Raw genomic sequence first — 15,077 nt, forward strand, 5'->3', positions numbered from 1 at the left:
AAGAATCAGTCAGACAGCGGAATTTGAACGATCTCAGTTTGAGTTGTATTACAGTAAAGGTTTAGATATGCAAAAGTTAAAATAGTGTAGTTAAAATGCTAGTCTGTTTGGAAATCTTGTCTTTGGTTCATAAATTCATTTGATGATCCCTCTAAGCCTTAAGAGATACTAAGCTCTTCTGAATTAATTCCTTCTCCCTGCTCCCCACCATTTAAAATCTGCCTTCCGAATCAATCACAGAACTGATGGGTACCATGTGGAAGAGTAAGGGGGCAAAGGAGAGAAATGCTTTCTTGATCATTTCTGAAGCTGTCTAGAAAATCTGAGTTACTCCTACACTGGTATCCTTGATATGCTTGCTTTGGTCATCTTCAGTAACTATCTGTATAGCTTTTATTTCCTGTGATCCTTCACACTTGACTGTGATGTCTGGCTGGCTTACATAAAGTGTTGCAAGAAAAGCAACTAAAGAGCCATAGTATGTTATTTTTTCTCAGAGCTAGCAGATGTCCGAGGGATTCTAATTTAATTGTAGGGACTAGTCAAAAGTTGAGAAAAATACAATTTCAAACTAATGACCTCGTTGGAGGAAAATGGAAAAGTTTTGAGATTCACATAATCCTGACCAATTTTATCAGTGATTCTGAGTTCGGTACATTTTCATTATGCAGAATAATTTATCCTTGATACTTTGGATATTGCCAAAGACGTATACCTCACATTTCCTACTGTGTGGAAGAAACGACCATTTCAGAAATAATTCTTTTTCCTACATTTGCACTTACCAAATTGTCCAGAGGAAATTGAATGCTTCCTTTTCGTTTATTGCAAAATTCAGAGTATCTTTTTCTCTGGCAGGAATTGACTTTAAGATCAGAACAATAGAATTAGATGGAAAGAAAATCAAGCTACAAATATGGTAAGTACTCCAAAGTAATTTAAGTTTTCAGTGAGTATTGAATGCTTTGTATTTACTAGTATTGAATACTTTGAACAAGAATACTTGGTAACTTTTGAGCATGGTTGTACCAGAAGTTTCATACCTTTTATTCGTTGCCTTTTAAGTCTTGTGATTTCTTCTAGCTTGTTCTTTGAGTGGCTGTGTTTCATTAGCACAGGAAATAGCCTGTTCACATGCTAGTGTTATAGCAACTTCCCATTTTATCAAAAGCTGTCCTCTTAAATGCAGTTTTAGTTATTCCACATAGAAGAGAAGTATTAATTACATAATTGTAAACCAGAAAATGAGACCTAATAAAATATAATCTGAATTCTTCGATACTTTAATACCTAGTTGAACTCACAAAGGCACAGGTGAATGATAAAGCTCCCATTCCTTGCATGGTGGCTTAGCAGAGGCTGAGACTACTGACAGCAGTAGACGGGTACTTGGAGTAGCATTGCTACACATGCCAGACTCTTAAAATGCTACTGGTGAATGTAGGGCTCTTGCTGATACCTGAAGTTCTGGCAAAGATAACTGTGATAGTTGCATGCAAGCCAAAGTTCTTGTGACTGAGGAAGTGAAGTGCCAGAAGTGGTTGGTATGAATTTTGTATTGGTGATGTAAGTCAAAAAGGTGGCTTTTTTTTTTTTTTTTCCCCAGCCCTTTGGCATCTAACATCCCCTAGGTCTGACTAGTATCCAAACATGTTGGTCCTGTTGTTCACTTGCAGACAGATACTGCTTTGAACTTATCTAGGATATTAAAAAAAAAGGCACACTAAGTTATAGTGGCTGGTTTTAATAGATAACAGTATGTGAAAATGCATTAACCCAAAATATTTTACTACTGCATGTTTTAAATTTTATTAAATGCAGGACTCGGATGCATCAGAACTGCCTTTGTTAATTCTAGGAAAGGCTGTGTAACACCTGAATGAAAATGTAAATGCTTTTATGCCATATTTATGGTGCTACTATAATCACTGATAGAAGTATGATAGCTTGGAAGTAAGGATGCCGAAGTGAGGCCTGAAGAAACTTGTGCAAATAGCTTCTAAATTGTATTTAATGAGTTAGTATCAATACATTGTTGTTCTGTTTTAAAAAGACTTTTCCAAGTACCCAAAAGTGTAAAGACCACCTCAATGAAATGTTTGTTTTCACTGAATTTTAGGGATACAGCAGGCCAGGAGAGATTCCGCACAATCACAACAGCTTACTACAGAGGAGCCATGGTGAGTGCTCTCGTTTGAAAAACCTTATGTGCAACTAGTGTAACTGGTTCACTGCTCTTTAGATTACATCATGTAAGTCTTCAGCTGGAGAATTGGATAATTGTTGCTTGGACCATGGGGAATAAAGTGTTATTTTTTTTAAACCTGCTGGTACTTTATCTAGTCATGTTTTTTTGTGGTGAAACTTGAAGCCTTTTTTAATGTGATTACAATTTCTGCAGAGTGTAGTAAGAAGCTAAGTAGTCATGGTTTAATACAGATAATTTTTAAATACAATCAACCCTTTATACATTTGAAGTGTTTGAAAAATAGGTAAAAAAAAATAAATAAAAAAAATTTAATACCAAGAATGTATTTCACTGAGCTGCTTTTCCTTCTGCTCTTCATTACCTTCAGCTGGTAGAGAATGCAAAATCTGGATTAGAAATGCGATCACCTACAAAAGCTAATGTTACTTTTTCCTTCATTAATAATGACTTGAAGTCAAATACCTCACTCGGAGCCTGAACTCTTTGTGGTACATCTACATGTAAGCACTCTTAATACCATGATTTGAGATGCTTCAGGTGGAGACACTTAATTTAAACTTGCAGTTGACTAGCTCTGCTGCTACTATGTATTCTCATCACCTTTTATGAACAGATCCATTCATAGGCTGGCTGTGTGTCCAGATAAACCCACTAGTAAGGAATGTAGGTGGGAAAAACAGTAGTGGCTGCAGCTCTGGTAGAGCATTCATGGCCAAGGACTACTTTGTCTTTTGAGGAATGATTGGACAGACAATAAGAAATGAAGGTGCACCTGGCAATCTGTCCTTAGCTATTGTGTGGTCCCATATGGTATGTTGCTTGTTGAAAGCCCATGCTAGTTCACATACATTACTGTTCTCTGAAAGAGCTATAGCTTCAGCGAGAGCACTTGGTAGATTCTTTCAGAAAAGGTAACACTGGCCCCAGCAGGTTGAATCTCACAGGTTTTGTTATCCTTTGACTGCTTGGGGCTGCTGCTTCTAAACTCTATGTGAGCATTGAAGTCCTGCTTGCTGTTGTAGTAGAGTTTGTGAACTCTTCCTGATTATAGGCTAGTAATTTAAAGCTTTCTATTAGTGTGTTTAATCTATCTAGCAGTGCGAAGAGGTGTTAAATAGTAACATTTTGGGTGAATCTTCAGCAAATGCATAAAGCTTTAAGAAATGGTTATTGCTTGTAGGTGTGTAAGTTCTGTGTCAAATTTTTTTCAAGTATAATCAAACTAACAGCATACGTCAAAGTCAACTAACATTGCTACCTCATCTAACAAGATTTTCTTTATTTAGGGAATTATGCTGGTGTATGACATAACAAATGAAAAGTCTTTTGACAACATAAAAAACTGGATAAGAAACATTGAGGAGGTAGGTACTTTGGAAAGTACTTCTTACTCGTTCCATCTTATGAATTCCCTGGGAAAAATAATAATCAAATAATTTACTTTCACAATAGCAGCCAACATACATGGCCAAGTTAGACTATACAGTGAAAGGAATTGCATAAAATTTTTCAAAACTGCTCTTCCTAGGGCTTTTATTGTTCTTTCTTGCTTTTGGGTTTGTCTAAGGAATGGGAAGGAGCTAGATTTTAAGGTGTCAGCTTTGCACTAAGGTGATGACAGATATGTGTATTTTCAGTTGCTATTGTGTTGTGTGTTTGTCGAATTAAAGATTTTTGTCCTCTTCATTTGGTCTTGGGTAAGCTTCCTTCCTGCTAGCCCTATTGTAAATTATTTAACAGGACATGCTGTCGAGTAGGGGAGGGGTCATGAGGTCATTATGAAGTTAGAGGAGAAGCCCTAATTTTAGTGAAGCTGTAGTTAGGTAACAGAATCTTACTGTTTTCTCATTTCTTTTTTGTTGTTGTTTTTTCCTGTGTATGTCCCCCCATCCCAATCTAAATTCCATAGGATTTTTTTTAGTATTATTCTTTAGCTAAGCAAGAGTATTGGCTAAGCAACCAATTTGACCCAATAGAGACTGGGCTAGAAAGGTGTTCTTGTTGAAGTTCTCTTTGTGATTACTACTTAGTTATTTATTCATAATCTATTTTAAAAATGCAAATATGTTGTGTAATGATACTTTAACCAAATACCCCAGATGTAATGGTACACACTTTATTTCAAAGTGGTGCATAGACACTTCCAGAATATCCAAAGGCCTGTGTATGTGTGCAAACTTGTGCAGAGTTTGCGGCACTGTAGTTGATTTGTGATGATAGGCAAATTGAATGTGGGAATCTTTATCCAACATATTTTAATAGTTGAATATTAGATTGCCTCTTTCAAAAGTCAGTCCCTTTCTCAGTAATGCCTTTACATTAGATAACTTTTGGAAAAGAAAATACTCATTTGTGGATGAGATCGACATACAAAAATTTCTTGTAAATCATTATTTATTTTTTTCTAAAAGATTACCTTTTCCCCTCTTCAGCATGCCTCTTCAGATGTGGAAAGAATGATCCTGGGTAACAAATGTGATATGAATGAAAAAAGACAAGTCTCAAAAGAAAAAGGAGAGAAGGTAAGCTTTATGTTGACTTAATTTACTTGGAAGTGAACTGTTCTTAGGATTCCTGCTACTGGGTATTTGCTCTCTTTAGGTATATGGGAGAGAATGAGCCTCACACCTCCATTTAAGATTTTTTTTATATATTGTAAGATGCAGACTTTTTTTTTTTTAAATAGCACTTAACTGTTTAACAGTTAATAATGTTACCAGTTTAATAATGTTAACATTATTCTTCTCTTGCGGGGAAGAACCTGTAATGAATGCCAACCTTTGCCATAGCATAAAATATTGTAAGTCTCAATATAAAGCTTTGTATGTAGTTTGATCAGATTGTACCCAATTCACCATGGTCATACCCTTCTCATAGGTACTGTTATTAAAGCTAATGTAATTAGTTGCTCTGCAGAGCAAATGAATAAGATTACTATACAATAAACATCATCACGTATGCAGCTGAAATAGTATAGTTGCTAGTAACACTGCTTAAGGCGTGGTTGCATGTAGTCACCTGGTCAACATATCCATATCAATGAAGATTCTGTCTCAATGGGCTTTTGGGTTCTAAATAAGCCTTTGTGACAAATTAATATTTTTGTAGGTTTTGAATTTACATTAGGATATGGAATGTTTTAATATTTTCTCTAATTGTCCAGTAACTTTAATCTTTTTGTAAGAGAAAAGCAGAAATGAACTCTGTTTTTTAAAGCTTGCTGCAGTCTACAATACCTGTTCTATTATGAGCTTATGTAAAACATTCCTTTTGCAAAGGAGCTTCAGAATCACTGAAAAATGTTAACCTCTCTTCCAGTTAGCAATTGATTATGGAATCAAATTTTTGGAGACAAGTGCAAAATCCAGCATAAATGTGGAAGAGGTAAGAGATGGCTGTTTATATGCTTAAGTATGTTTCATGAGCTGTTAGTGTAGAGGCATGTTATGGTCTGTAACTACTGGGCTTACTGACCTGAAATCACAACTGTGCTCCTGGGTCACCAATCTTGTTCTATTTAGAAAGGTATTTTAAAACCTAGCATTTCTTGTTTTCTGGTAATACCCAGAATTGTTTTTAAATGGCTGATAACACTGCTATTATTGTAACAAACAGTTCTTTTAGATTTCAATTGCAAGTGCCTTTGGACAGGGAATAGGTGTAATTTTAGAACAAAGCTTTGTGCAGGAAATCAGATTCAAGTTTCTTTACTTCCAGAATAATGTGCTACTGCGTCAAGGAGCCTTTGGGTTACTACTAAATATGCTGTGCAGATGAGACTGAAGATTTGTATGTAAACCTGGAACATCAGCATAGACTGTCATAAGTTGATGTTGGAGGAGGAAGAAAGCTAGTAATACTCGGTCTTTAGACACAATCTGTTTTCCTGCAAATAGATTCTGTGCTAAAAACACCATCTTCCTATTTATGAGAGTATAAGGAAATAGAATTGGAAGGAAAAGTAGCTCAACTCAAACCTATTTTACCATGAACAATTATCCTCATCTCTGGGAGGGTTGAGGGAGGATGTTAACTATGAAAAAAGTGGACAGATAAATGGTATGATATGAAAAGGAAGAAGATACATTAAGATGTATTCATTCAGATTAGGCAGACTTTGAAAGATTCAGATTAGGAATGACTTTGAAAGTCATTCCCAATGGTCTAAAAGCCTTTCAGTTTGTATTGGTGGAATACGTTTTAAAAGTCCTCCAACCATGTACTTAATTCAGATTGTCCAGCTGACATTAACAAAAGAGATTGTTACTGTATACTAACACGATCAGTACTGTGCCAGCAAAACCTTTTTTCTAATTGCAGGAAGGTTGCAATACAATATTTTTTAGAATGGACTTAGTGGCATTGTTCTGCATCAGAAATAGTGCTTGACCTGATGGTCACAGTGTCATTATGATTCGTATAGCAGACAGTAGAAGTGTGAACATTAGCAAATAATACCAACGGTGGATAGCAAGTCTCCTAATAGAAGTACATATCTTCTTCATTAGTTCTTCCAGATGGCTGACTTGCTGTTTCATGGCATGCCCTGCAATTTCATTTTGACTCCCGTAGGAGTTGAGTTGAATTAATTTGTGGCTACTCCAAATGACTTGGCTACCTGAGTATTTTTGGAAATTGTTACATGAATTGTGAAGAAAACGTAAATGCAGCTGGTATAGGCATTTAGCAAGTAACAATTTATTTTTATTTCCACCAAATGTTTATCTTGTGGGGAATGATGAAATTGTGATACTGTTGTGATCAAATAAGTTACTTTTTTGTTACTCATTTGCATTAAATGAGCATGTGTCTTTGGTTGTATTCAGAACTTACAATGAGAGGGTAAACATTTACATTTTCTCCATTATGGAACTGTCTTTGGGGTGTTGATATCTCCACGTAAAAAAAATCCTAAAATCTGCCTTTTTACTGATTCTGGGAGAATTGCAGCATTTTCCTGCTACAGAAGTTTCCCTGCTCCTTTGTATGTTGAAGTCTGAGATGTTGAGGTTTGCCAGAGTGATTTCTTTTTTTTTTTTTTAATGTTCCCTCCTTAAGGAATGTTAGAAGCATAAAGAAAAGGCTATAGGTAACCCATGAGTAAAGCTTTTGGAGGACAGAAAGAAAGCTGACTTCGATATGAATTCCCAGGCATGCCAGCCTCAAAACTCTATGTAGATTTCTAGTTGTGATGTACAGTACAGTTTAGCCAAAAAAAAATAATGTATGCAGCCTTCTATTCAGCAGATAGTTTTTTGCCCATTAAGTAGGCAATGGGAGAAGTCTGTTCACTTGCTTCAAAGTTGAGAAAGATGGAAATTTTTTTCTCTTTTAAAGCATGCTTATTGCAGTCAGTGTTAAACACAGTACCTTGCAACTCCAAGTGCTAAGTGGCCTACCGAATACTCTATTGTTTGTATGCCAGACTACTCCAAATATATCTTGTCTTTTAATGTGTCTTGTGACTGATTCCTATTTTTTTATTTCTGTCACCAGGCTTTTTTCACGCTTGCACGGGACATTATGACAAAGCTCAACAGAAAAATGGTTTGTATTTCCAACTATCATACAAATTAGATATCCTGAAATTACAGTTAAAATAACTGGCTTGTTTGAAGTCCTACCAACAAGTTCCTGGGGATTGTGCATTTGTGTGAAATTGTTTTTTTATTGAGCAGCCTGAAACTCGTGTTCTTTGTCAGTGTAACAGTATGATCCTTACTTTATTAAATGTCAAACTGTAGCCACTCCCTGAGCTAATAATTGAGATTTGGATTGCTAGATAAATGTTTCTTGTAAAAATAGGCAGTTTTATCAAGTTATTAACAGAGTCTGGATAATTGAGCTCAGGCTGTAACAAACCACTGCTCCGGGTTATTGTTTGTGTGTGTGTTGGGGGGAAGTGTGGAGGGAAACTAGGAAAGCTGAAGTTCTTTTTTCCTGCATTTTATGATACTTTTTTTCTTTTTCAGAATGACAACAGTTCATCAGGGGCAGGTGGGCCAGTAAAAATAACAGAAAATCGATCTAAGAAGAGCAGCTTCTTTCGATGCACGCTACTTTGATGAACTTCTAATGATAGACTGCAGCACACTTAGAACCTTTTCTGCTTCTTTGAAAGCACAGGGTCACAAAGCCTCAGAAATAATACCACCAAGCTGCTGCTGAGAGCTCCATTGAACGTAGACTGCGATACACAAAATACCAAGTGGATTTTGCTCACTAAGCCTATTGACCTGTCAGGCTCCTCTTTCTCAGATATGGAAGCTATGAAGTGGAGACACAAATGCAAGAGTTAACTTGTTTTCCTTTTTTACTTTCTGTTTTACTGCCTGTTGCAAAAGCTGCTATGTTTCTTTTAACTTTGCACATCCATATTAGCCTCTTACTGCCTGTTACAGCACAATCTTACATTTGTATTTGCACAGTTTGACTTGTAAGTAAGATTCTTAACAGATTTGTGCAGGTTTTTCCTTTATTTTTTTAAACAAATTTATTATTTTAAAGCAGAACAGCCACGGGACAGAAAGTCTCATTTCCATTATTTTCTTTGCTGTATATTTACGGCCATGACTGCAGTACGGATGTTGACACTCTTAATGATGAGAATTACTCTAACAATTGGCATTTAATAATTTGTATGGGTTTTGTCTCTTAGATGCACAAATCTGTTCATGCAGAAGCCATGGCTTGTATTCTGAATGTAGTATGTTGCTTTTCTTTCTTTACCAGACTTAGCAAAGTTGTGTTCTAAATTGCCACTGTCTGATTTCACATATGCACCTTTCAGTTATTTTAATAAACACAGTGTCTTTCCTCACTTAACTTCCTTTGATAGCTCAAACTGTCTGCACCTCTTTTGTTTTTGATGAGGAAGTACACTCTGGAGTTGAAGTTATCATCACAAATTGGCCTCATCACTATCGCTTAAGTGGCTTGTGGAACCTGAGTGCATGAGTTTTGAGTAATTGCTTTGTGGATTCATTTGCTCAGAAATGACTGCTCTAAAGGTGACTTTGATTTCTAGTGTAATACTAAGGATAGTCCGTTAATGTCTGTAAGCATTAGCCCTTGACAACAGAGGTATCCAAAAGCTAGCTTCCTGTGCAGTTACTAAAGTTTTTCAAGTTCTGGCACTGTGGAAAATGTCACACTAGGGCTATAATGTAATATTAGTTATGTAGTTAATACTGAATGTATGAAGCCCTCTTTGGTCTGCTCAAGCAGTTAAACTTTTTTCATCAAGAACTGGTACAGTGACCTGGACTGTTAGAAGCAGAGTTGAAACTTGGTTGCCTTTTCTACTCAACTGAGCATTGTATAACCTAGTCTTTGTTCTACTACTTTTTTATTGTCTTCTGAAAAATTTCCTCAATGAGTGATTAAAACAGGTGCTTTAGTTCTGTTCATGTGCCAAACTTGGACCATTGTAAGCTTTAACTACAAGTTTGTGTCCAGTATGTTTGTTATTAGGGGATAGGTGGATTCTGTCATTGTCCAAGTCATGTCTCTGATGTGTTTGCTTTTGCTTCACTATGTTGTCTCAAGTTGCAAACAGTGAATTGGTTGTTACTGCAGATAACTGCTTCATTTGTGGTGTCAGATGCTGAATTTGTCATCTTGGGTCCGTTAGAAATACTTTGAAAGTGAACAGGCCAATAGCGTTAGATGTGAAGACTTTTGATTTGAAAAGATTTAATATTAGTAGCTGGTTCCATAAAGTTTTGGGTGGTTAACAACCTGTCCCCACATGTAGTTTCATGGAAATAGTTACTGTAAGTAGATGGTGAATCTCAACCTTCTGTTGCTGCACTTAAAATAAATAAATAAATAAAAAATAAAGAAAAAAATCATCATGGCAACAAGGTTTAGTGGAAAAACAAAGCAACCCTAACTGCTCTGCTGTCTACCCTTGATGTTTTTCTTGGACAGGCTAAAGCAGTTATGCTTTCTGTATGGTTTAAAAAAAAAAGTGCTTCTATACAGAAAGTGTTGTGACACCAATTATGAATGTTGTTTATTTTCAGTAATTTACCTCTGACTTAGTTGGTGTCGTAATACTTTGATTTTTATCTCAGGGGTTGTCTGCAAACCAAAACTGACATGTTCTGTGTTTGGCACCGTTTACAGAATGCTTTGTGTTGTTTTTCCTGTCTTCGCTGTGTGGTTAAATGTATGTTCAATATTAGTCTCCATGAACTTCCCTTTGAAAGAGCCTGTAAGTAGTAGAGTCTATGAAGTGCTTCTTGAAGCAGCAGCGAATTGGGGTATCTGTTCTGTATTGGGGTTGGGGGGGGAACTTGCTATTTTCTTACATTTAGCTGTGCTAAACTGTACATAAATGTGAGGTAAGACCATAGGAAACTCACTTTATGCATGATAAAATGATGCAGTAAATATTTCACTTTGCTTAATGTTCATGTAAAGTTCATCTTTTTCTATTTGTAGAAGAATTTAGTGCAATTTTGTTGTCCCCTGCTGAAACTGAAGAATTCTAATTTCATGTGGTCTTATGGATAAGGTAAAATGCAGATTTCTCTCTCTGTTTTGCCCCCACCCCTGTTCTCCAGCAGTATTAAATGGCTGAGTGGCTGCACTTTATCAGTGTGCTAACTTTTGGTCAGTATAGACCTATTTCTGTGTACAGTCTGCCTTGTCAGACAGAAAACTGTGCTGTATCTTAGCGTGCAAATCAGCTGTATGTTTTACTGGGAATTTTTTTTAGCTATATTTTGCTTTAGACAAGCGGGTGATGATAAGTGGTATGTTTTGCCTAGGCATCAGATGCTGGGTACTACAGGCTTTTCTAATATCAGTATGATTGTTTTGTGCAGTCTCTGTTGCTACTTTGCTCAAGTCTATATAACCTAAATTTTGAAGGACTCAACTATACCTCAGTCAACTAGTTAGTATTTTCATGTTCATTAGAGTGAAAGTCATAGAATTATTCATTAAGCAGGAAATGTATTTCTGTTTTGATCCAGAAATTGCCATTAACTTTTTAGGAAAGGCAGGTGTTTTTGATGGATTTTGATAAACAAAACTGCTGTTTATGCTGTTGAGTTTTTTTTAAATATTTCTTTGCCCCATGCCTGTGCACTATATCTTGACCAATATTTTTCAAAGTGGTTTAAAAAGAAAAGAAAACCCAGTGTCAGTGTTTTGCAATTTTAGCTTTCAGTCTGCTCAGCAAAACATGCACAAGAAGTTTTTGTTGAGTGTATATAGAATATTTGAATTACTGTCTGGAAGTTCTATTATTGTTAAAGCTTAAACCACTCATAAAACCTAACATAGCTGACTTTTTTATTTGGGGGACAGTCTCAAAAATGCTAATTGACTTTTCAGACTTGCAGGTGTTTTTTTTTTCAGAAAGTATTTTCCATTGTAAGTACATTTCCCATTCTAGTCTGCTGAAGTTGAATTAAGTCATTTTCACAAGTGAAAGGAGTCATAAATATATATATTGCATTAAAATATTGTGAATGGATAATGATTTGAAAGTACATGAATGATATATAAAATGCATAAATGTTATTTGTGGAAATACATCTGTTATTTGGTTATATATTAATGTAACTGAAATTTTGCAACATTAAACTTAAGGAGTGATTGGTTTGTAGGTGATAAACAGATTTTTTTTCTCCATTCACTGAACTGCTTATGCCATTCTCATTCTTACAAATAAAATTTGTATTTCTCTCTTCCACAAAAGCAGGATTTCCATTGATTTTTCTTGTTTCTGGCGAAATAAATGTTTTAGTGCATTCCTATGGCCTTACAAACATTTTTGCAAATAAAACTTCAATTACAGTTATTTTAATGCAATGTAGCTACTAAATTCAGCCTAGAAAGTATAGCCCTTGAGAAAATGCTTAATTTTGAAATAGAATTGTTCTACTGTGTGTGTTTAAGCACATTTTTATCTTTGGTCAAAGGTGTAATGTGAAAAGCTCCTGCAGATAAAGTGATCTTGTCATGTGATTAACCTGTAAGCCTAATCATTAATTGTGTTTTGATGTGTATAGACAAAAAAAAAATAATCCTTCCCTCTCCAAAAAAAAACACTTCAAATTCCAGTGGTTTTATTATTCCATGTGAACTTTTTTTTTTACAGTAATGTGTCTCAAATAAAAGTTAAATAATTAAAAGTATTTGGAGTATTTTGTATGAAATATTCCACATAGTTTTTAGATGGTTGTCATTTCCACTCTATTTTCAATATATCTGTTGTGGAAAGGTGTCCAGCTGAGTTGCAAATGTAAAGCTGTGCTAAACTTCAGTGTCAAACCATAGGTATCTTTTGTATGGCTTTCCTTATACCTAAACTTCTGTTCTTCAGCTGTATCTGAAATGTCCCTTATTACTGTAGTAATGGCTTTTCATAGAAATTAAATCTAAGTACATTATTTCAATGACCTTATGTATGCTTCATAAGGAACCATTTTTTCCAGTGTGTCATGTAAAGGTACTTCCCAAGTACCTCCTGAGCAGCACCAACAAAGATACCTTGAGAAACAGTCTCCAGTTTGACTAAGAATTATGTAGTCACTTAAGCTGTTAAACCTTTTTTTTTTTCTTTGTAAAAGGTAAGATCTTACTTTTAAGTAACCTGAGGCGCAAATGTCATTAATACATTAAATATTGTTTGTCCAGTTTCATTCAAAACCATATAGAGAGGGATTTAACAGAAATACGTTTGCTATTATATTCACAATAGTTCTTGACTTTTAAATTAGTGTGGTTTGGAAGGAAGTCACAATTGGTATGAAAATTTAGAGAAGCTAAGGAAAGAATGGTTTTGTCTACTCAATACCAAAGCAGATTAATGGTTGAGATGCCCAATTGGGCATTCCAAGGAATATATAGGAGTAGTACTTCACCATGGATGACAAGTAGCTTCTAAAATTTGTGCTTTTTACATGTTCCTGTAGTAAACTGCATTTAGCTGAAAGGATGTATCATGTCTATTTACCTCCAGCAAGAGCAAGCTGTAGATGCCTATTCTTATTTTAGTGTTCGTTTTCTTTAATCAGACTGCTTCTGGTAGGCAAGTTTGCTTCTTTAGGACAAACTGTTCAAACACTGTCTTGCAGATCCTCTTCATCTGAACTGGTTCTAGATACTCAGCAGTCCTAAAATTACTTCTGTGAGTCCTTCGGTTCTCACAGAAATCAGTGGCATGCATCTACATATCAATAACATTTTAAATAGATTTGCGTTCTCCATTTGTTAAACGGAAATAGCAAGCATACTTACACTGCATAAAACTGGTGATTTATTACAGTTCCTGTATCTCTTTTGATTGTAGACTAGAAGTTACCATAAAAGTAGTTCTAGTGCACTTACAGACTAGGGGCAATTTGTTGGTATACGTGTAGAACCTATCCAGCTTTTATAATTTAGTAAATTGTTTTTTTCTAACTTAGTTGGCTAGTGGCTCTTTAGATTTCTTGAGCTATATCAAGGTCATCAACACAATGTAAGATTAGAGTTCTTTCTAAAGAAATTATTTATAATCATTGAGATGCATACATAAAGCTTTTATGTTGCATAATGTTCTTGCCATCTAGTGGTTTAAAGAAAGGTCATGGAAGTATGTACAGAATTTTTAATGTTCTAGGATATTTCATTGTTTCTTCATTTTTATTCTTATTTTTTACTCTATCTTCAGAGCACATGAGCATTAAACTTCTGGTGTGAACAAGAGATTTTAAAATATCCTCTGAGCAAATGCTTGGTGCATATTATTCCTTCAGTCTGAAAAAATAGTTTTAAATTTTAAGCAGGTTATAAACATCTCCCTCATCTGAGGAATTAACACGTTTAATGAATTGTGGAAGGCATGTGCAAAAAACACTACTATTGGATATGTTGCATTGACTTCAATTTTGTAAAAATTATATAGAAATTCAGTAATTGTTCGGCATTTCACTCTTACTTAGTCTTTAACATCTTGCTTGAGATGACTTTCTGCAGTTACAACTTGTGGCACTGCTCCAAAGGAATGTCCATAATACACAGCAATAACTGGAATCCCAAGGCCGTGTGTTCAGCAGTGGTCTCTGAGACTGAGGTAGTAAAAGATGTTAGTGATAGATAAACTTGTTTCAAAATTGGTTTTGATTTTTTTGGGGAAAGTACCACTGTGGCCACCAACTTTTCTGACTTGATTAGACACCTTTTGTGAAACAGCATAGAAAAGATTACACTGCTGTAAATGTACTTACCTTGTGACAGAAAATGTCAAACTCTAGAACTGCCATGCTGGCACCTTTCTCAACTGCTACGTTCATGATTGGAGACATTTTTCAGCACTATTTCATGTACCACTGGCAATGTGCTCATCTTGAAGCTCATCTCTAAAGAAAACAGTATTTAGCCAGTTATGTATGGTTTACTTGTAGTTATGTTAATACATTTTTTTTTAAAAGGAAAAGTTGAATGTTTATTTCAAAGACTGTTTTCAAATCTCTAGGGTTACTTCTCCTTTTCTTTCCCCTCCAGGCACCAGAGCAACTAACTAGTTCTGATATGTATTCTAGATGAAGGACGGCACTTTCTCCAGAAGCCTAAGCACCATTTATCCATGAGTTTAAAGTCTCATGCTACTGCATACTACTTCTAAGCTTCTTCACCTGCAATGCACTGACTTTGTAAAACCCACATTTATGCTTTGAACCAATAAAATACAAGGAAGAGTCAAGCGTGTGTCTTAAATAGTTTGTAAGTCGTTTTGCATGGGTAAGTGTAATTGAACTCAGGCCCTGGCTAAACAACTGTACAAAACAGGGACCGCAGCTCCCCTTTGAAAGCATTTCCATTCCGAATCTGTCGCACCGGGCCCCACCCGCTCCGGGGCTCTGTC

The 15,077-nt window shown here is 35.6% G+C and overlaps 1 protein-coding gene across 4 annotated transcripts in view; it reads left to right on the top strand.

Moving 5' to 3' along the window:
- Positions 1-14,915, top strand: part of RAB8B (RAB8B, member RAS oncogene family) — a 28,744-nt gene extending 13,829 nt beyond the window's left edge. The window contains exons 2-10 of one of the 4 annotated variants that reach the window (XM_035554122.2): positions 859-919; positions 2,120-2,180; positions 3,496-3,573; positions 4,642-4,731; positions 5,528-5,593; positions 7,706-7,756; positions 8,182-8,206; positions 10,658-10,730; positions 14,717-14,915. In XM_035554122.2, coding sequence (XP_035410015.1) covers positions 859-919; positions 2,120-2,180; positions 3,496-3,573; positions 4,642-4,731; positions 5,528-5,593; positions 7,706-7,756; positions 8,182-8,206; positions 10,658-10,707 — 482 coding nt within the window. In that variant the 3' untranslated portion in view covers positions 10,708-10,730; positions 14,717-14,915. Of the gene's footprint in view, positions 1-858; positions 920-2,119; positions 2,181-3,495; positions 3,574-4,641; positions 4,732-5,527; positions 5,594-7,705; positions 7,757-8,181 lie in introns of all 4 variants that reach the window. The other 3 variants (XR_007708742.1, XM_050713079.1, XM_035554121.1) reach the window with 3 other exon arrangements.
- Positions 14,916-15,077: the final 162 nt, after the last annotated feature.

This window comes from Cygnus atratus, chromosome 11 (assembly GCF_013377495.2).
Source record: "Cygnus atratus isolate AKBS03 ecotype Queensland, Australia chromosome 11, CAtr_DNAZoo_HiC_assembly, whole genome shotgun sequence".
In the NCBI taxonomy this organism is placed as follows: Eukaryota; Metazoa; Chordata; class Aves; order Anseriformes; family Anatidae; genus Cygnus; species Cygnus atratus.